This window comes from Spodoptera frugiperda, chromosome 28 (assembly GCF_023101765.2).
Source record: "Spodoptera frugiperda isolate SF20-4 chromosome 28, AGI-APGP_CSIRO_Sfru_2.0, whole genome shotgun sequence".
Lineage (NCBI taxonomy): Eukaryota > Metazoa > Arthropoda > Insecta > Lepidoptera > Noctuidae > Spodoptera > Spodoptera frugiperda.
Genome location: NC_064239.1, coordinates 9,835,975 through 9,855,003, shown reverse-complemented (window position 1 = coordinate 9,855,003; position 19,029 = coordinate 9,835,975). Strand labels below are relative to the sequence as shown.

The 19,029-nt window shown below is 36.2% G+C and overlaps 1 protein-coding gene across 5 annotated transcripts in view; it reads right to left on the bottom strand.

Annotated features, from left to right (window-relative positions):
• LOC118264962 (uncharacterized) overlaps positions 1 to 19,029 on the bottom strand; it is an 80,657-nt gene that overhangs the window by 7,498 nt on the left and 54,130 nt on the right. For 3 of the 5 annotated variants that reach the window (XM_050706072.1, XM_035577634.2, XM_050706070.1), the window contains 5 exons: positions 5,014 to 5,201; positions 3,485 to 3,663; positions 2,887 to 3,028; positions 1,948 to 1,962; positions 922 to 1,074 (listed from right to left, as the gene is read on the bottom strand). In XM_050706072.1, the coding sequence (XP_050562029.1) occupies positions 922 to 1,074; positions 1,948 to 1,962; positions 2,887 to 3,028; positions 3,485 to 3,663; positions 5,014 to 5,201 (677 nt within the window). The remainder of the gene's footprint in view (positions 1 to 921; positions 1,075 to 1,947; positions 1,963 to 2,886; positions 3,029 to 3,484; positions 3,664 to 5,013; positions 5,202 to 19,029) is intronic. The other 2 variants (XM_050706069.1, XM_050706071.1) reach the window with 1 other exon arrangement.

The following is a 19,029-nucleotide window of genomic DNA, read 5'->3' as shown; positions in this document are numbered from 1 at the left end:
TTTTATAAGTCTATTCTCTCATACCTATGGGGTAAAAACAAAATCTTTCTTCCATTTTTCAAGAACATTTGCCCGTCTTTATTGTAGGAAATGGAACAATGCATACGTTAATCTCTTCACTTATTTTGAGTGACGTAAATTAGATTTTTGAATATTACCATAATTTGTTTAGTTTTAAGTGTAAGAACCATCTATCCTGAACACATTATGAAACAATTCAGGATCCAAGTGTTCATAATCATATCATTCGTGCGACTTTATCGAAATTTCGACTACACAGTTGAATTTGTAAGAAATTCAAAACATTGTTATCGTCTCGATCACAATTTTGCAAGTTATCGAAATGCCAATTTTGAGACAATAGCCATCGTTGTACAAACAACATACCGAGCTCGTGATGTTTGTGTAAAACCGTTTCTTCATTAGTAGGACACTGGTATTGATTCAAGTGTCTTCGAAGAACATTCACGATCGTTAGTCTACTTTCAGCTCGTTTAATTTTAATGAGTCATAAGTCAAGAATGACTGTATTATAGGTACCTACTTATGCGTTTAATTATAAGTCTTTTGTTAAGTCAGGAACTAAAACATTTGCGAGTCTGCAACGGTTTCTCATAGCAAAAGAATAATGGGGGTACTCTTGGAGTCTCTTATGCATTGTTTATTAAACTTGTTCAGAAGGAAGTATTCATAAACAGGCTCCATTAATGCTTTATAGTCTTCCTGTAGTCTTGATGATAATGCATTATGGTTTTCTAAATATTACTATACTTTTTTATTACTCAGCTGAACACAATTTGGTATTATCTTCTTCTATATATTACTTATGACTAACACTGGTGAAAAGTGACTTCATACAGTATAGAAACTTCCCCTACAAAAGTACATCTTTCAGTTCTCAATTTCCTCTCATATACTTACAGCAACAATCCTATCGCCAGGTTGTATCCTCCCATCACTGAGGGCTGGTTCCCTCACCAGAGCTCTGACGTAATGCCCCAAGGCGCTGTGGTCTTCCTTCCGGAGCGTAAAGCCCAAAGAACCGTTCACTTTGGTCATTACTATATCGAACTCCTGAAAATAAACGTTTTTTGATTAATAGTGGGCGTGGGTGGAGATTACGAAGATCTGTGCGATTAAATATCTATTTTTAAATATTTGCGACGCAAAAATTTTAAGTATTCTGAATTTGTGATGTTTATTTTTATTACACTTTCATTGTACGAAGTAGTTATACATAGTCAATTATTTACACGTTTTGTGCGTAGATGTATCATTTGCCGTTAAAGAGTTATACTTCTAAGCATTGCTAATAGAGATATATACCTATCTCTAATAACTTCATAAACTATCTCTAGAGTAGTATTACCCAGTTAATTTCGTGCTATAAGGAAACTATTGCCAAAACAGCATTAACTCCGTCTCTTCGCAATGCAAGCGGAACTAGTGTGGCATCTAGGTATAATCGTCTGTCAGTCACCGTGCCAAATGCTTGGCACTCAACGCATGCAACTTGCGTCACTGTACTCAGTGTTCCATACAGAACGTGACAAAGGGCGCTAAACTTAACATCATTACTCTCATACTCTCCTGCTCTCCTGGTACATCGATACATAATTTATTTTGATCAGAATACATTTACGATGTTTTCCTCTTTGCCAATCAGTCTTAGTTTCGATGGACGAAAATAGCGGAATTGTATAGATCGGTTGTTTTCCTATACGAAAGCTATTATTGTATCGGTTTTATCAGATGTTACTATTCATTATACTATTTACGGGTATATCCATTAAAGTTACTAGATATCTCTTTTAATGCTCATAATAGAATTACGACATCCGATTTAACACCAGGATTTGAGCGTTAGCACCCTGTAGCAGGCTTATAACAGCTCCACTGCGTATAAATTAAATTTCCATAATACAACATTAGTTAAAACGAACTTACCACTGATCCGTCATCCTGTAGGCGTGAACAAAGAGCTTTATTAATAACTCGCACAGATTATATTACTGAGTCGTACTCGCATACCGGTGAAATTATACCTCATTAAATATAACGCCTGTTAACAAATGGCTCGCCTTACAAAATGGGCTCCCACGATTATAAGGTTCGGATATTTTGATCCTTAAATTACCTGCCGTACTATATTATTCTAAACTAAGCTTTAATTAGTCGAGGAAAAATATGATGGCTAATCCATCAGCTAGTAACGCCTGATCACGTACTAAACACATAGCTATTAACAACGTTAATGGATGAATAACAAGAAAATTAAACTAGATGAAAATTAAAACATAAATCACAAATGCAATTAAAAAGTGTACTTCGTGACTGTATCTCGGGTAGAAAGAAACGGAAATTACGAGTAATTTATTTTGTAGGTGACTGTACCAGAGCAGTACCAAGAATTTCATGGTGTCTCTATACTCGGTAACGAGCCTGGTAACTTCACCGAAGATTTGCTATTGAAGGATAAACTGCTGTAAGCTACGGTTTATGAATTTATTTATATTCTGGTAGCGTGTTCGCTACGTTAAAATCCGATAAAATGAATTAGTGTCAGATACAGTAAATTAGCCTCAGCGAGAAACCCGGAAATAAATCGTTTGATCGTTAGAAAAGAAACAAGAAAAAGTGCTCATAATTTTTCTATTCTCGAGATAAGCTCCGTTCCACCTGAGTAAATATTTGTTTCGTTGCAGTACATAATCCGAGACATTTAAGGCGCTTTTAGGATATGGATGCTATAAGTAAAGCTGCTGCTTCGTGAATTATTCTCACGTAAAGGAAAACAGAAATCATTCAGAGATAAAAGAAACAGTTCACGGCTATAAAATAGCTTTGTCATTTTCTTTTCTAAAAATAAACTAAGGATGTCCTCACCCCGTATTGCACGTCGTAAACTGGCAGCGGTCGGTCGAGGTCCGGCAGGCGCAGATCGCGTCGGTCGGGCTCCGGGCTCGCCTCGCGTCGCCCGCGCCCCTCCGACGACGACGTGGTCGCGCTGCTCGTCGTCTGAGACAGTCTGGACACAACAAATGTTAAAGGTCATGTTTCGCCGCTATCTATATCAGATCTCTCTAACTACAGATTGTATTTAAATGCCGTAGATCTAAGTCAAGTGATACAGCGTACAGTACGTACAATACATACTCGTCTGTACAGGCTTCGTCAGTTAACATCCGATTTTGCGATACAATGAGATGGGAACTCGGATAACGTGATGTGGTTACTGACGTTCATGTCTCCTCACCTATACATTTGTAATCTCCAGGTACACGTACCGAGGCTGTTTGTCTGTCCTTAATGACACGAGCTATTGTACGATAACATTCATGCTACACAGAAATCTGTGTGGCTCCAGACCGTGTTTGGTTTATTTATCATGCACGACATGAGTGACCTTAGAGCGTGGGATGATCGAGGGGACAAATTACGCGAGCGTGACGTGTTATGGTTGCTCAGTGTAATGAGTGTTTACCTGGCATGCATAGGGTGACAGTTGAGGGGGTCTAGCGGCGGGAGGTGGGGCGGGTGTGGGGTGCGGGCCGGCGGCGTCGGCGGCTCCGGCGGCGTGACGCTGTCGAGCACGTCTTCTGGCGGCCGACACACGCGCAGCTCCACCCGCGGCGACGCCGTGCGGAGCACCTCGAGGGCTTCCTAGTATTAAACACACGGATTAATTGTTGCCGGATTACTGTTTAAAGTCTGATAGGCTGACACTTCATTTCAAAGACGTATCACGTTCCAAAAACCCTGGATGCGACATTTGACCTTTCCAATGCTAGTTTCGTTTGTAGCCTATTAAGTATTCCAAGTACAACACACTGGATTTCATAAAGTAAAAGCTTTTAAATGTTTTAATCTGATGAATGTTTAATTGCTGACAAAACTTTCTTCTCTTTTAATTTAAAATTATAACGCTTTAGACAAATACTTTTACTGAATTTGAGATAGATAAGTATTTACATACTTGAGTTCAGAATACCAAGTTCATGTCTTTACCATAACGAAATCGAATAAGATCAGAAAATTTCAGAACTTTGAGAAAACATACATATCAGGTTCTACAAAACACAATTGACTCTATGACCTTCAAACATAAAATGTCCACAACAAAATAAAAAAAAAACACATTTTCAGTTGGTGGTTTTGTAATTCTGTGTGAGCCTTCGCAAGTAAGAAAGTAACCACAAGTTGCGAACCAAAGCAATACCGACGAGAATAACTCGGTACCGGCGCGGCGGTGGCGGCGGGCGCCCCGCTGTGACCGATAAAGGGAACTCGAAGGGAATTAATTTCCCGAACGAAACAGAGTTAATGGCCCATTTATTTATTGTAAGTATTGAATTCGGTTTGCTTACGGAATCGCTTCGAAACGCGCGTGATTTAGCAGCATTTGTAATTTTCAGAGGTTATTCCTCAAAACGACAAATGCTGTACAAATGAGATTATTTTTCATCGCGCGGTATAGCAGCAGTCTAATATAATTTGGTGTGACTTTGCGGCAGACATTTTACAGTTTATTACATTTGAACCCGAGGCCTCGGCGCGGACCGCGCTGGAGTTTTCATAAAAGTTTTTACGTTTATAACCCAGGCTCCGGAGCGAGGGAAGTGCTGCGACAACAAATGGCATTTTTAACATGACTTACTGTTTATTTTTGTAAGCACGAGACCCTGTTTTATGTTTGTACCTTCATAACAGCTATGCAAGCAGTGCTTTGTAAAGGGCAAAGCAACACACTTAAATTTCATAGGCTCTGTTGTAATGAATATAAAATGTTGGCCGTGCACTCGCAAATAACACTGGTAGAGGTAGGCCTAAAGATAAGAAAAAATGCGCAATATGCTAACATTATTTGGGGAAAATTTATTGGTGCTTGGACTTTAGCTGCCAAAGATAAAGAAGAAACGTATTTCTGTGTATAATCAAGTAGAAGGTATGCAGTCGAGTTATGAGATTGTTTTAGTATCGTTAAACTTTTATATTATTTTATATTATACTTACGTAGGTGCTAAGTCCGGCAAGGGGAACTCCGTTGGCGGATAGGAGTAGGTCTTTGGGGGCAAGTCTGCCAGTCCTCCACGCTGGTTGAGGGGGGTACAGTCTTCGTATCCTCACTAGGCCTCCACCGCCGCATACTGACATTCCCAGACCGCGGCCATCTTTTTCTACTACTACTGTGAAGGAGTTTTCTGTGGACAAGAAATAGAAATGGTTACGAAAAGTACAATTTTAGCAATTAAATTAAAGCAGGGTTCAACTCAAAACTTGATAAAAGTTTTGCCTGCTATTCCTGAAATATCTTCGTTGTATCTTTACATGAGCAAACATGGTGTGTTGTCAAGATACTGTTTATGTTGGGGTGCGGTATGTCGAGAGGCGCTCGCTCCATCACTAGTAGTAAACTTGAGATCCGAATTCCGTTACGAGCCCGTTTTACAGCTTATTTACACTTAAAGGCTGATGTTGCATCCGAGATGTGGGGGAATAGTGTCGTACACTTGAGGATTACGTTAATCCCAAGTAGAGCCGTCTAAATAAGAAGGAAGCTATTAACTTGTTAAAATTTTCACAGCGAAGAAACAACAGTAGGTTAATGACTGTTTATAAAGATTTTTCCCTGAAATGATTGTAGATAATTTAGTTAGATAGTTTCTGATATTATTAAAGTAATAAGAATGTAATTTAGTTAATACCGGCTCACACTTATGAACAGGGATTTATACAAAATTAATATTTGTTTTGGGCCAAATAATTGCCTATATTGTGAAGACCGCTTTAGGCGGACCCAAAAGAGCCCAGGTGTTTTCATTATACACAAAGCAAACGAAAGTAAGTACGGCCGGTTTGGGCACAAACATTGTTTATTCAGTACTTTTGGACGTGTATAAGTCCAGATTAAGCCTATATTTGGAATATAAATTATGTATGACAATCCAAAATATACAACTCTCCAATAATTGATATAGATGCCCCAATATTGCAAATGAGAGGTAGACAACTGTCGATCTACGGTCAATTTAAGTCCCTTTTAGGTCCAAAATGGACGTTAGAGTGTGTCCGACATGAATTATGCATTAGGGGAGTCCATAGCAACAATTTGGACTGGAAACGATTTCATTTATTCTGTTTTATGAGCTGCTACTGATGTTGTTCAATTTCAATGTTTTTGGAGAGAAAACACTTAAAGAAATGAGATATTTTAGTGTTAGGTATCTATAAACATGAGAGTAGTTTTGTACTATTACGTGATGAAAATTCTTTCTCGAGGCCTTTACTTAGTTAAGTGGCCAACATCGGACTTTTACCAAATCTGATCAGATTGGCATTTAACCGAAAAGCGACCCAAAATAAACACTCACAGATTTTCAGGGAAAAATGAACCATATCAGCAGAAATAGAAAGAACAACAAACGAGGAAAAAGGTCGCCATAATATTAAATTTGTCTTTGAGAAATAAAATCAAAGTTTTTGACGTAAATAGAATCGTTTATCCGTTTGATGCTCATTTGGGATAAGCAGTTAACACCTGCTAGGTGTCCCATTTGACATGATTTGTTTAACATTCCAATATAATTAATGCGCTGACATTTAATATGTCTAAGTGGCTGCGTGCCATAGGTTTAATTCACTAATGTTATGGTAGTGCTGACTATAAATAAAATAACTGTTGTGTACCTGTCACGTATAACTATTTACTCGTAACTTATACCTTGAGTAATGAGTGTTAATGAATTTTGTTCTAAATGTAAGTGGATATTTAGTGCTATAGCGTACGAAGGCCTGAATATCTTAGTTTAACGAAGAGAACAGCTGGAAAATTCCAGTTCTGAAATTCTCAGACTGTAATAAGTAGTTGCCTACGAGAAGGGTTTATGTTATTAAGAAAAGGTGAAGATTTTGTATAATATGAGTCATCAAAGGAACCTAAGCACCTACCTATTTCCAAGTACCTACCTTATTTTTTGAATTGTTCATCATATATGTATGTATAAAAAAATATATTGACTCATAAACCTATATTTTTATGACACAACCAGATTAAGGTCACATGGGCCACAGGAGAAACATATACATTTGAATCATTAGGGTTATGCTAAATAACTCAAACGGTCATTAGGTAATGCTGTCGGCTAATGAATTTATTCGGAATTCATTACTGAAATGTTAGCTTTCCAGTTCAAAATTATATCATTAATTATTTTGTTTAAATTGTAACTGGGTCTACATGATGTGACCTACTTCTGTATTATTTAGCACTAATATACAATTTTTTGAACCGTATACCTGTTGAGTAAGTACTGAGAAATGTATGTTTTACTGAAATGCTCATAAAATGATTGCTTTATTTGCCTATGTTGGCCGAAATGCGTCAACTCTGACCTTTTGTTTAGTGTAGGCTTATGGAACAAACGTCGATGACGTCATTTATAGTTAACACGGTGATCAAAATCAATAACGTTGCATTCCTGTCCCCGAGAGACTGTCAAACTATCTAGTACTAGTTATGCAGCATTGAATACCTGCTTAGGACATGTAGCTAATAGTTATGGATGTTGTATCTGTAACTGACTTAGATCAAGCTGTTATAGAAACCGTCCTTAGTGAGAGCAGTATTTAATAACCTCTACTTCTAGATACTCAAAACAATATCTTATGTTGTTTAAAGGACAAAATCAGGGTATGTGCACTTACTGCTTTTTTTCGAGAATATTCTAATAGCACGTATTAATTGTATGTAGTATTCTCTGCAATACTTTTACTCAAATTACTTCCAACTGGACATTTTGAAAAGTTTCGCTAAATGCGTTAATATCTTGGAGAAAAAGTTTCAAGGAAAATCATAGCATTAGTGCGGCCGAGTTTCTTCGACGAGCACTGTCATTACCTTAACTACTGTTAAGTTTTTCATTCTACTTAATTTGTAGTTTCGTAATATTATTTTGAACTATCATGCTAGACTGTAATTTTCATTCAAGGTTATCTTACAATGTAATTAACATAATTATTCCCCTATATATTTGTTTATTTTCCAATAAATACTACCAGTTTAAAGGGCTAGCAAGCTGGTGTGGTCGCGGGCCAATCAAATTGTGTTGGTCAGGGGAAATGTAGTGTCGGACCTCTAGTTAGATGAAGTAGCGATAACCACAAAGTGGTTGGATGGGAAGCACTGAAAATTTCAGGAACGTAACAAGCCTTACTGGATATAACCAGTAAAGGATAGAAGGATTGATGATGATGTTATAGTCGTAAGGAAAATTAATTATCACCATTTAAAATTACTATTGTAATAGAAGCTAAGCCTATTGCAAACCAACACAACAACTTTCAGTATTGTGATTGTTGTTTCCCTACAGATTAATGAAAGATGAAAACAAAATAAAAATTCTGCCAAAGATTTTCCTACAATTTCGGTAAACAAGGGTAGCGACAATGATGGCTATAGATTGGCTCTCACAGTGGAGTGGGCCGACGAAAACAGCCACAGTATCAGTTTGAAAGGACAACAGCTGAGTGCACTAGTTGTCCATAGTTTCGATATTGGCAAAGTTGTACGGTCACGAACTTGCTCGATGGCCTGTATTTAACGATACTAGTAATGGGACACTCGTAATGCTATTGTCGCACTATTACTTTGGATTGGGCAAGTCTACAGAGCTATTGGACTGCAGTTATTCTTAAGCCTTTAACTGCCATCAGAAAACTGTTGAAACAAATCCTCCACTAACATAGGTCACGGGTGACCTATGTGGCAGTTAATGTGTTAATGCGGGACTAAGGTTTTCTTTGCATTTAGATTTGTTTTTAACTGTATATGTTTAGTTTATTTTATTGGCTCATAATCAAGTCTTTGACATCGATATTAAGATGTGAACAATAGGCGGGTTATTTCTTGTCACATAACATAAGACAATGACATAACTTTTGTTAAGATTAAACTTAGCATTTTTACTTTTCGTTATTATACAAACAATTTTTTTTTAAATATTTGATGGGTCGATATTTGGCCGCTATTTCGCCTGTTGGTAAGTGATGATGCGGCCTTCGATGGAGCTCATCTGCCCATAGGCAACCTATTCATTCGGGCTTTGAAGGTACTCAGGTTATACCCATCAGGAAACACAGACAAGGAAGCATGTAGTGAAGCGATTCAAAAAAAAAAAAACTAATATAAAACTGGAATCTAAATCACATGAGGAATTATTTATTGTTCTATTATCCAGTTTCATTGTTCAATTTAGAGATTTTAACCAGACAGAACGCAGATCCACACGAGACACAATGTGTTTTCTATTGTGTCTTATATACCGGCTTTGAGAGGTTAAGGATTACTGCAATCGTTTTGACAAAGTACTGTTTAACCTATTTGTTTTATATCCCGCAGTTGGTATAACAAACTCTCTTCTTTATAAAGTTAAAGTGTAGTTTATTTGTTCAAGTTGCTCTAGAGAACACGAGATGTTGAACGAAGTGGATATGACATCCTAAGTAACTTTGATCAAGACGTTGCGGAGAGGATTTAAATTAATCGATGAACAGACACGAGGAAAGCTCAAGGGAAAAGCTGAGTTTTAATATTGTTCTACTTGTATACGTAGGTTTTTGTGTAAAAGACGGTAATTTGAAAGGTATTTTGAAGATGATTGGTCAATAGGCATTTTATTTTCTTTTAGTTAATAGATGTAGGATTGTAGATAATACATTAGATTCGGTTAGGTTAAAGTCAAAGACAAAGCATTTATTTCAACCAATCCTAAATTAGGCACTTTTGAAACGTCAAATTCAATTGTCCGTCAGTCTGTATGTCAGTGAAGCTAGGTGCACGTTAAGTTTTAAGAGTATTTCACTATCCGTATCTAATAATATTGCAGTACTATCCACATATCAAGTTCATTTCTAAATGAATAGCAGCTATTCGTTAATACAGTTTATATCGACGTTATTAGGTACCAATCGTTAAAGTTCAGCACTATAATAACAGTCCAGCCTTTGATTTAAGCACGTGCTTGTTCAGACTAATTACTTAACTATTTAATCCAAGCTTAGTTCTACGTAGCGCTTGATTAACCTTGTTACATGAACACGGCCAACCTAATTTCAACCTAGACATGGTAGTATCATGGTATGTTTTCATTTGACACATGTCTCAGGGCTGTGTTGCACGTATATGTGGCTCTACGTCTTCGAAATTCTGAGCTCCTCTTAGTTAATTATACTTACAGCTCAGATGCATTTGAATAATAATTGTTACTCAGCTCTTAACGTACTGCATAGTTAAAGTGGTACATATTCTGTTATAATGGCCAGGTATAGAGTAGTTCACATAATCTCACGTATAGTATTTATTGAATAAATCTCTTAACTTTTTGTATGGTATAAGCCGATAAATGAGTAGACGAATCACCCGGACACCCGAAACACCAGAAGCGTTAAAAGTAACGGCCGCGGCCCACAATTGGATGAAATCATCATTAAATATTAAATTATATTGATCATTCTATCGATTCCAATAAAGATTTCATCAAATTTTCATTATTTTTATGTTTTTTTATTGAAAATCAAATCCTAACCATTAAAAAAAATCACCCGTTATTTTACCAGCCTTACCAATGACAGGCTTGGGGATTAGGAATTAAAGGGTTGTCAGGAAATTGGAGATTAGAAAGATTGGGAAGGAAGGTAATTGGGCCTCCAGTAACTTTACTCATACAACGCAAGCGTTGTTTCACGTCGGTTTTCTGTATCATTCCGGTCGAGCCGGCCCATTCGTGCCGAAGCATGCTCTCCCACACTTAAAGCCATTCCCGTAAAACATTTTATTATGTCACGTAAGATTACAGAATAACTATTTTCGTACCAAATATTAATTAATAAAGTAGCAGAGTTGTATAATAATAAATAACTATTCGCAATAATCTCGGCTTAACTGAAACTTTTTGAGTGGCAAAGTGAAACACTCGAGAGCTCCAATGACAGGCTGAGAGACGGAAGCTTTCGACATTTTATTAAAAACTTGAGGACATACTTAATGACATTTGTTTTGAGAATACTCATTAATTTCTTTTTTAGTTTATTTGTTAAGTACTTATTGTAGTCAGACAAAGGAAATTACGAATTGCTAACATTGACTTTGTATTTAATGAAACATGATACGAATAAGAATTTTAGATTTATTAAAATACTTATACTAGATTTATTATTACTTACGCGTCTATATCTATGCCTTAAATAGGGATTAATTAGATTTTTATTGCTGTATGTAGTAGGTTTTAGATAGTCGTTATAGTTTTCTGGGGAAATTTCTAAATAGTCTTCCCCGACTTTATAACATGGCAGAATATTTTGAGCCTTAAAGTCCAGTAAATAATGTTAATATTACCTTTTGAATAACAGTAGTCAATCCTTGACAAATATCGCAAACACGAGCTATAGCCGAAATACGCAAATTTGTCGCCAGTACAAAACTATTCCTCATGCTTGCCAGGCCGACAGTTGCATGTGTTTAGATAAACCGGGGTCACATACAGGCTGTTCGAGGATAAAGACATGCTCCGTTCGGGCAAAAAAGTTTAATTATATTGATATTATTTTTTTCACTAAATGTAAATTTAAGCTAAATGATACGCTTGCAACCTGTTACTGTCTTGTTACAGACTAATTGTATCCTAGATTGGGCTTGCAAATAGATGTTTCAATGAATTGGTGATAGAGTTGCTCATTTATTTGAGATTTTCGTTTTACTATTAGTCGTAGCATTAAAATTTGAAACACATCATTATTTTTGTGATTTTGCTATCAGTAGCCCAAGTGCGATTTTGCTTTACCATGAACGAAAACGAAACGAAAGCGCGCTCAGCGATCTGATTGGGTGGTTCATTTTCGTCGGCCAATCAGAACACCGAACGCGCTTTCGTTTCGTTTTCGTTCAAAGTAACGTCGTACTAAGGCAAAAGCAGTACGGTTTTTCCGGACAATATTTAATGTGGTTCCAAAATGAAGAAAGATACAAAGATTTATGTATACATACATATATCATATATTGTGGGTCCCGGGCTTGGATAAAAGAGTAAAAACAATATGAATTATGGAGATATTTGTTATAAAAATAATAATATATTTGTGGCTATTGTTTAGCCGTTTATTTCCAAGTTAAGTGAAACGTAAACTTGATTAGGGTAGTTCTCTTTTACATGTACGTTTGCTTGTATTTTGCGGGTAGTTGCGTACTTTATCAGGACCCGAGGGTACTTTGTTTACCTACATAAATAACATTACGAAAGTTATGTACTTTCCAAACTTAGTCGAAATATACTAATGATGTAATATCTACAAGAACAAAGTTGTTTTGACATAATTCTCGTCTAGTTGAAAACAATAGAGAAATGGGCCGTATTGTTGGGAATTAATTTTTAGAACATTGGCAGTAAAGTTGAAATTGTTTTTGAAGATCGTAAAAATGTTTCGTTTCTCTTGGAGTTCTCTTGATATAATTGTTTATACTTTGAGGATCGATTTCTGTCAAGAAGAAGAAACAAAATATTTTCTGATATTACTTAATTACCTTTTGTCATCGTTCGGTAATGCGGCCAACAAACAACATAATACGATCAGCAATAATCTGAGTAGATCCGGGTTTGACCAGACTTGAATAGCGATATTGGGACACGTGCGAGTCACGAGCACGACTCACAGATCTGACCCGACAGTACCCGACACTGTCGTTTATTACCTGCTAGCAACAAAAGTTACGAACGGATAAATAAACGGTTGGTTATTTCGCACGTCCGTACTACACATTCGGGACAACTATTACATACATTTGCTGAATTTCGCTCCATGTATTTCGGGTTAAAGGCGTTATTCTTCCGGTATTTTGGGGTAGCGTATTATTAAAAGCTGTTGCTATATGTTTATAGTTTTTAATATACTAGAAACTTAAGTTAAATGTATAATAAAATTTGTAGGTAGGCAAAGTGTTTCAGGTAATCGAAGCGTGTTTATTTTGTATCTTACGTTCCATAACTTTCAAGGCGAACGCGGGCGCGGTCAGAATTTGCCTAGCGTAACTTCTTGAGTTGATTCCCTAAAGTTTCCTTTTGAAATGAGAGCTCCAACGTTTACAACACATTTTATTTGATTTCTTGTACGTGATCCAAATATTGCGACGTTATATTGCAGTGGAAGCTTCATAAATACTGCAAATAAGTAATTGTAAGTAAGTTTTCTGTGGAACAAGTGTTGATAAGTGCCTTACTGTTAATGTTTTCCTGGTAGCCGAGTAGGCTTTGTTTAAAGGGTTTACTTTGCTTGAATAGCTGCGGTGCTCATTCACCTATTGCGTGTTCTGGATCACTGGTCGCAGTGACCTGCCCCGCGATGCATGCCACACCTACTAGGTTACCATAAAATATATCACGTTTACATGCCGATCCTATTACTCTACTTACAATACTACTACTGTAATTGGCTGCGGTAGGTGAATAATTTTTAAATTATTCGGAATTGGATGATTTTAATACATCGTTTGACTTTTCAGTGCAATAATATGAATCATTCCTTATTTACAGCGAGATTGTAAATCATATCAGTACTGCTAGCTACTGCAGCTATTCGTAAAATGACCTTTGTGGTACACAAAAGCGTTTCAAACAAAGGTTTAGCTCTACGTGCTTTCAAATCCGAACCATCGGATTCGTTTTCCCTTTCTATCACGTTGAGACAATAAAACAGGGCTGGAAGTGGGTATTCGGAATGCAAAACGTTTACCACGCCGTACCGCGGTTGAATCGAAACTGTTCTAGACTCCTAGCTCTTTGTAGAGTGACTAAGTAATTAGTACGACAGAACTTAGTTTGGAATCCGCAAATTTAAGTGAATATTAAGTTTGTGTTGTATGCAGATGGGACTCATTAGTTCTTTGCTTATATTCCTATGCAAGTTTACGTAGAAATCCTATGTGGTTACCTATGTACAATTTTACAACAGTTTGAGTTTAAATTGTGACGTATTACTTTTCCTTTGAATTCACTGATAAATACCTTGTAATATTGTTTCTAACTATCACTCCACTCCACTGAAGCTGTTTTCATGTTTATTTCAGTAAATGCCACATTAAAAGTTACTTCTAGCTACATGGCATCAAACGAGCCAACACTAATTGTTGTCATAAAGCTGCAAACCTATAATGTTGTGTAATAATTCTGGTCCCTCGTAACGCCCAGTAATCCGCTGACCACGCTGATGTCCCTAAGTTTTAAGCGTCAGGACATTTCGCAAGCCCGAGACCGCCTAATAACTCTGCCTGGCACGAGTGACGCTTGGAATTCGAACGTGACGTCATTGCTGCCCATGAATAAAATGGAGTGGCGTGTTAAAGCTCGGGTAACGTGTACGAAATGTAGGCGTGGAAGGATTTTCATTAGATTAGTTCGCTTCAAGGGAATTCCAAAGCCAATTGCGGACTTTTATTAGCTTTGAATGTTGGATGCTTCTGTCTATATCATTGTCTATTGGAAACACTAACTGTCTAAAGCCCCCATAAAATGTTTTATATTTCATCAAAAAGGATTCATAAAAACTGAGCTTTTGTGAACGATTTTAGTAAACTTGTGTTGTGAGGATTAGCAAAGGAACTACGTACCTATTTTTATAGGAAATTGGGTGGGTTTAACCTTGTGCCAACAAAACTAAACAAAGAAAGTCCGGCTAACATAGTCAGAGCTAGCGAGAATGCACATAAATATTCACGTGTGACTGGATTTTGCTTTTATACCAACATGCTGCGTACCTTTTCAATCAACTATTTCAATTTAGTTCAGTTCGATTGAGCGCACATGTATTTATGATATAGGGCCAGTAGCGATAGGGATCCATAGTGGCAATAAAGGGCTAAAATGTTTGGAATTTTCACTGACATATGAAATACTTGTCCCTAACTTGCACTTCTAGTAACAATTATCAAAGTTTTTCCAGAACAACAAAGCAATCACCAGTATATCCATACACAGCCTTGCATTATAATAGTGCTCGCCAACCAAAGAGGTTTACCTACGTACGTTTGGCTAGAAACTTGACAATAACCAACATGGCTTCGTTAGCTAACGTCAGGGGAAGTTGGAAGCCGTTTACTCCCCTTTCGTAGGGGACTGTCTACTCCAAGTAATATCATAAGTACCCGTAGTTAGAACGCGATGGTGCCTTCATTACCATCCACTGACTATACCTGTGTACATGTTCAGGATAATTAAAGTTTATGAAGTTGCGGGGGGATCCTATTTAATTTAACTCGTTGCCGGCTTGATGGGCCGTATTCGTGATATCGTTGTAATTTGATATAGACAATGAAATTACGCGTTGACATCGAAGGTTCTACTAACTTGGGATAGATGTGTTGTGTATTTATAGAAAGTTCAATCACTAATTGAATTTATTTTGGGGGTTCCGTCCATATCATACATAATTAGGTATGTTCAACGTTTTCTTTTCCTTTTACCCATCTAAGCTAGTTGATGTTGGCACAATGTGTCTTGTTCTTATTTTGGACATGAACCTATCACAAACTCTTCCTTCTTTCTTATTATAATTCTTCACATAATCTATCCATATCTTCTTCTTCGCCATATACACAAAAAATCCTAAAAGTAGAACTAGTCTACAACTACCAACCCTTTCCTTATACGATTTTAATTTAAAACACATCACTCCTCCAATCCTTTTAACAGCGTTCGCGAAGAAATCGTAGGGGAATATAAAGCTTGTTCATTTCCCCCAAGGCCTTGGAGTACTCTTTGAAGGCAGCGTTGAATCAACTGACACTATTATTCTTCATTCTTGTATCAATAAGGCACACGTCACATTATATGTATAAGTTTTTAAACTGACATGGTCACTAACACTAGTATTGGAACTTGAAACGGGATATTTACCATGTTTTTCTATTTCTATGAGTTTCTAGAAACCGATTTGTCTGCTCTTAAACATCCACCCGCATTTACTCCAGTTCATCCGTGATCATGGCGCTTGCAACAGTGCCGAAATATCGGAAACTTATAGAAATAGAAAACATGGTAAATATCCCGTTTCAAGTTCCAATACTAACGTCACACTATGTTGTGTTACTTTTCTATAAAAAATCAATATTCTCTGGACTGGCAAGCAAATAGGTTTGACCTGTTCAGGAAATACCATTGTCGTGGGCTGTGGTCATAGCCATATTTATTCACAATGCACAGTTAAGTTTTATTATTGAATCCAGGTATTTGTTTTGTTGGTACAAGCCTTTATTTCTTGCCCAAATTGTTTGCTGGACGGTAAAATATGAGTATGTGAATATAGTTTTATTATGAAAAACTGGGCCATTGATATGATGGTAAGTATAAAAAGAGTGTAATGAATAATGTGGTAGAAACATAACAAAAGTTAAAAATACGTAGAAGTTAGATTTAGATGAATTAAAAAGTAAAACATTAGGTGCATAACTCCACATAAAAGATTTGTGTTCAATATTTTAAAAACTAACTAGAGCAGTAAAACCACCTAAATAGATAATATTTATGAGTAATAGCGGTTAAAGCTGTATTCAAATCTACCACATTTTGAAATGAAAATAGAACTTAAACGCGGTGAATTTTGTTCTACACGTTATTTTCCCATACTTATTTGCATTTTACCTCGCCGGTTCCGCAGCGCACTTTATTACAGTCTTCTGTCTAACAGATAATACTCTTTCACCTAAATATACATAGCAGCCTAAGGTAAAATTTTTAATATAAAAATATTAAGTTTCCTCTCGCAAATTATATTCCAGATGAGGTTTTTAATAAAGTTTTATTTTTAATAAGTAAAGGTAATTCTTCTGCGCAGTTATTATGAGATATTACCTCTGAACCGACAATATGGCGTCAATTGATTCGCTGAACAAAAGAATTTTGACGTCAACGCGAGGTGTGACGTCACTCATACAAAGTTGCTCGTATCTTTGTGAGCGGGAAATGGGGAGGAAACATCAAAGTCATCGAAGTGATTGCGATTAGGTACGTTATTTGCAAATGTAGAAATATTAGTCGAATCGAAGAGTTTCTAATTTATTTTATTTTATCATTACTGTATTTTGGATACAGCTGGCGTATTTCGGTTCTATTTACTGGTAATACAAGGATTTTTTTTTATTAAAAAAGCTGTCTTATTTTTCATTTAATCAACTTAAAAAACCAAATCAAAGCTAAGCAAGTAATGTTTATTTTGCTAGAAAATAACATAACATATTTTGTCAGAGGAAATTATACAGGGAAAAATATCTATTTAAACGTAAAAATGTGAGACCCGAATAATAAGAACAGAATGTAAGACAAAGTATTCGTGTACATGTTTATCGATTTACCAATGAAAAACACAAAGCAGTTGCATGTCGACTGAACATATCGTAGGGGAAGTAGGGGAAATGGAAATTGGAAGGAAATAGTGTTCGCAAGTAATGGAATGGCCCGAATAGCTATGAAGTTGGAAATGTCGTCCTTGTATGTAGCATTAGGTAAAATTATGTTCTAACTGGTACTAGTAAAGTATTGTTTTGATAAGCTATAAGCTGTATAATGAAATGTCGCATAGAATACCAATTTGTGTCTCACCAAATTGGGTTAACGTTGTGTCGTATTTGCGGAAGGTAGCAGAATCTTGCGTTTTCATTCCCTTCCCAGTGTTTGTCTAATTAAATTACTGTTGACATTACACAGAATGTCATTGTCATTTTGGTATGATTTCATATGGTACACGTTTGCTCATTGTTAACAGAGGTACCCATAAAATTAATTCCGAAGATGGGTACCTAGTACATACTTACATGTTCTTTACAACAAAAGGAATAAATTCCAAACTTTGATTAAAAGCCGATCCGTGTCCAACGTAAACGGGCTAATGGCCGCAATAATGGCGACAAATGTATTAAATCGAGAACCATAAACTATCTTCTACACACGGTAATTATTCTTTAACGGCTGGATCTCAAGTGGAATCGTTATCGGCCAAACTTTATGGTAGGTAGAAGTACATCCCTGTGTGAATTGGATAAAATTTATACGTGAAATGTGAGCGAAATTTAGAGTAGCTACCCACCTACTTGCTGCCTTTGACGAGGGTGTGATCCCTTTATATCAGACGAACTCATAATGAACTTATTTTGTTGAAATTATTGGAGTTTAATTGTCTACTCGAGCTGTTGTGTCAGTGATGATAAAACGTTGTGAATGTTTTTTTAATAATTGCGTTAATTTGCGAAAATTGATAGGGGCTTTTAACTTGGGCAGCTTTTAATTTATTAATGTTTTCATTTTAAAATTATTATCCATCGAGAATATAATTTTATTGGAGTTTTTTTTATAATAAAGGTCAGTTTGGGTTCTGTTTAGTATAGTTTCTTGTTTGAAGAATTTATCGTAATAATTTTAATTAAGAGCTTATTATGGAGCGCGCGGAATTTTAGCCGTTTCAGCTAGTTCTTAAAAGTATCCTAGTCTAAAAGTTAGGCAAAAATATTCCTCCCCTGATAAAATGTTTAATGTCAAGAGAAAGTATATATGTACGTATGTATTAACTAATATATAAAATGAATAATAATCGATTAACACGCAAAAGACCTGTTGTTACGTAATTGACATTTAATTTTGAAAGTACATATTCATTCAATTTCATGGTATTAAGGTTTTACGCGGATATTTTTAATGGTAGTTGCAATTTTGAAAAGTATATACATATGTAGTAATAGTGGTTAATATGAATTATATATATTCAATACATTAGTAAATTCATATTATAATACTACTACATATACCGAATTTTAAAAATATTACATCACTCCCACATACCTACTCTGTCCATTGAAATTAACAGCCGTCCCCAGATAACGCAAAACGTAATAGAATTTTTATGTTTTGTCTCGTTGTGAATGTCGTGAAATTCAAATCATTAAACTTATAATGGGTAGACTTAACTGCAAGGCTCGGATACCGGTTAAATTTTCAA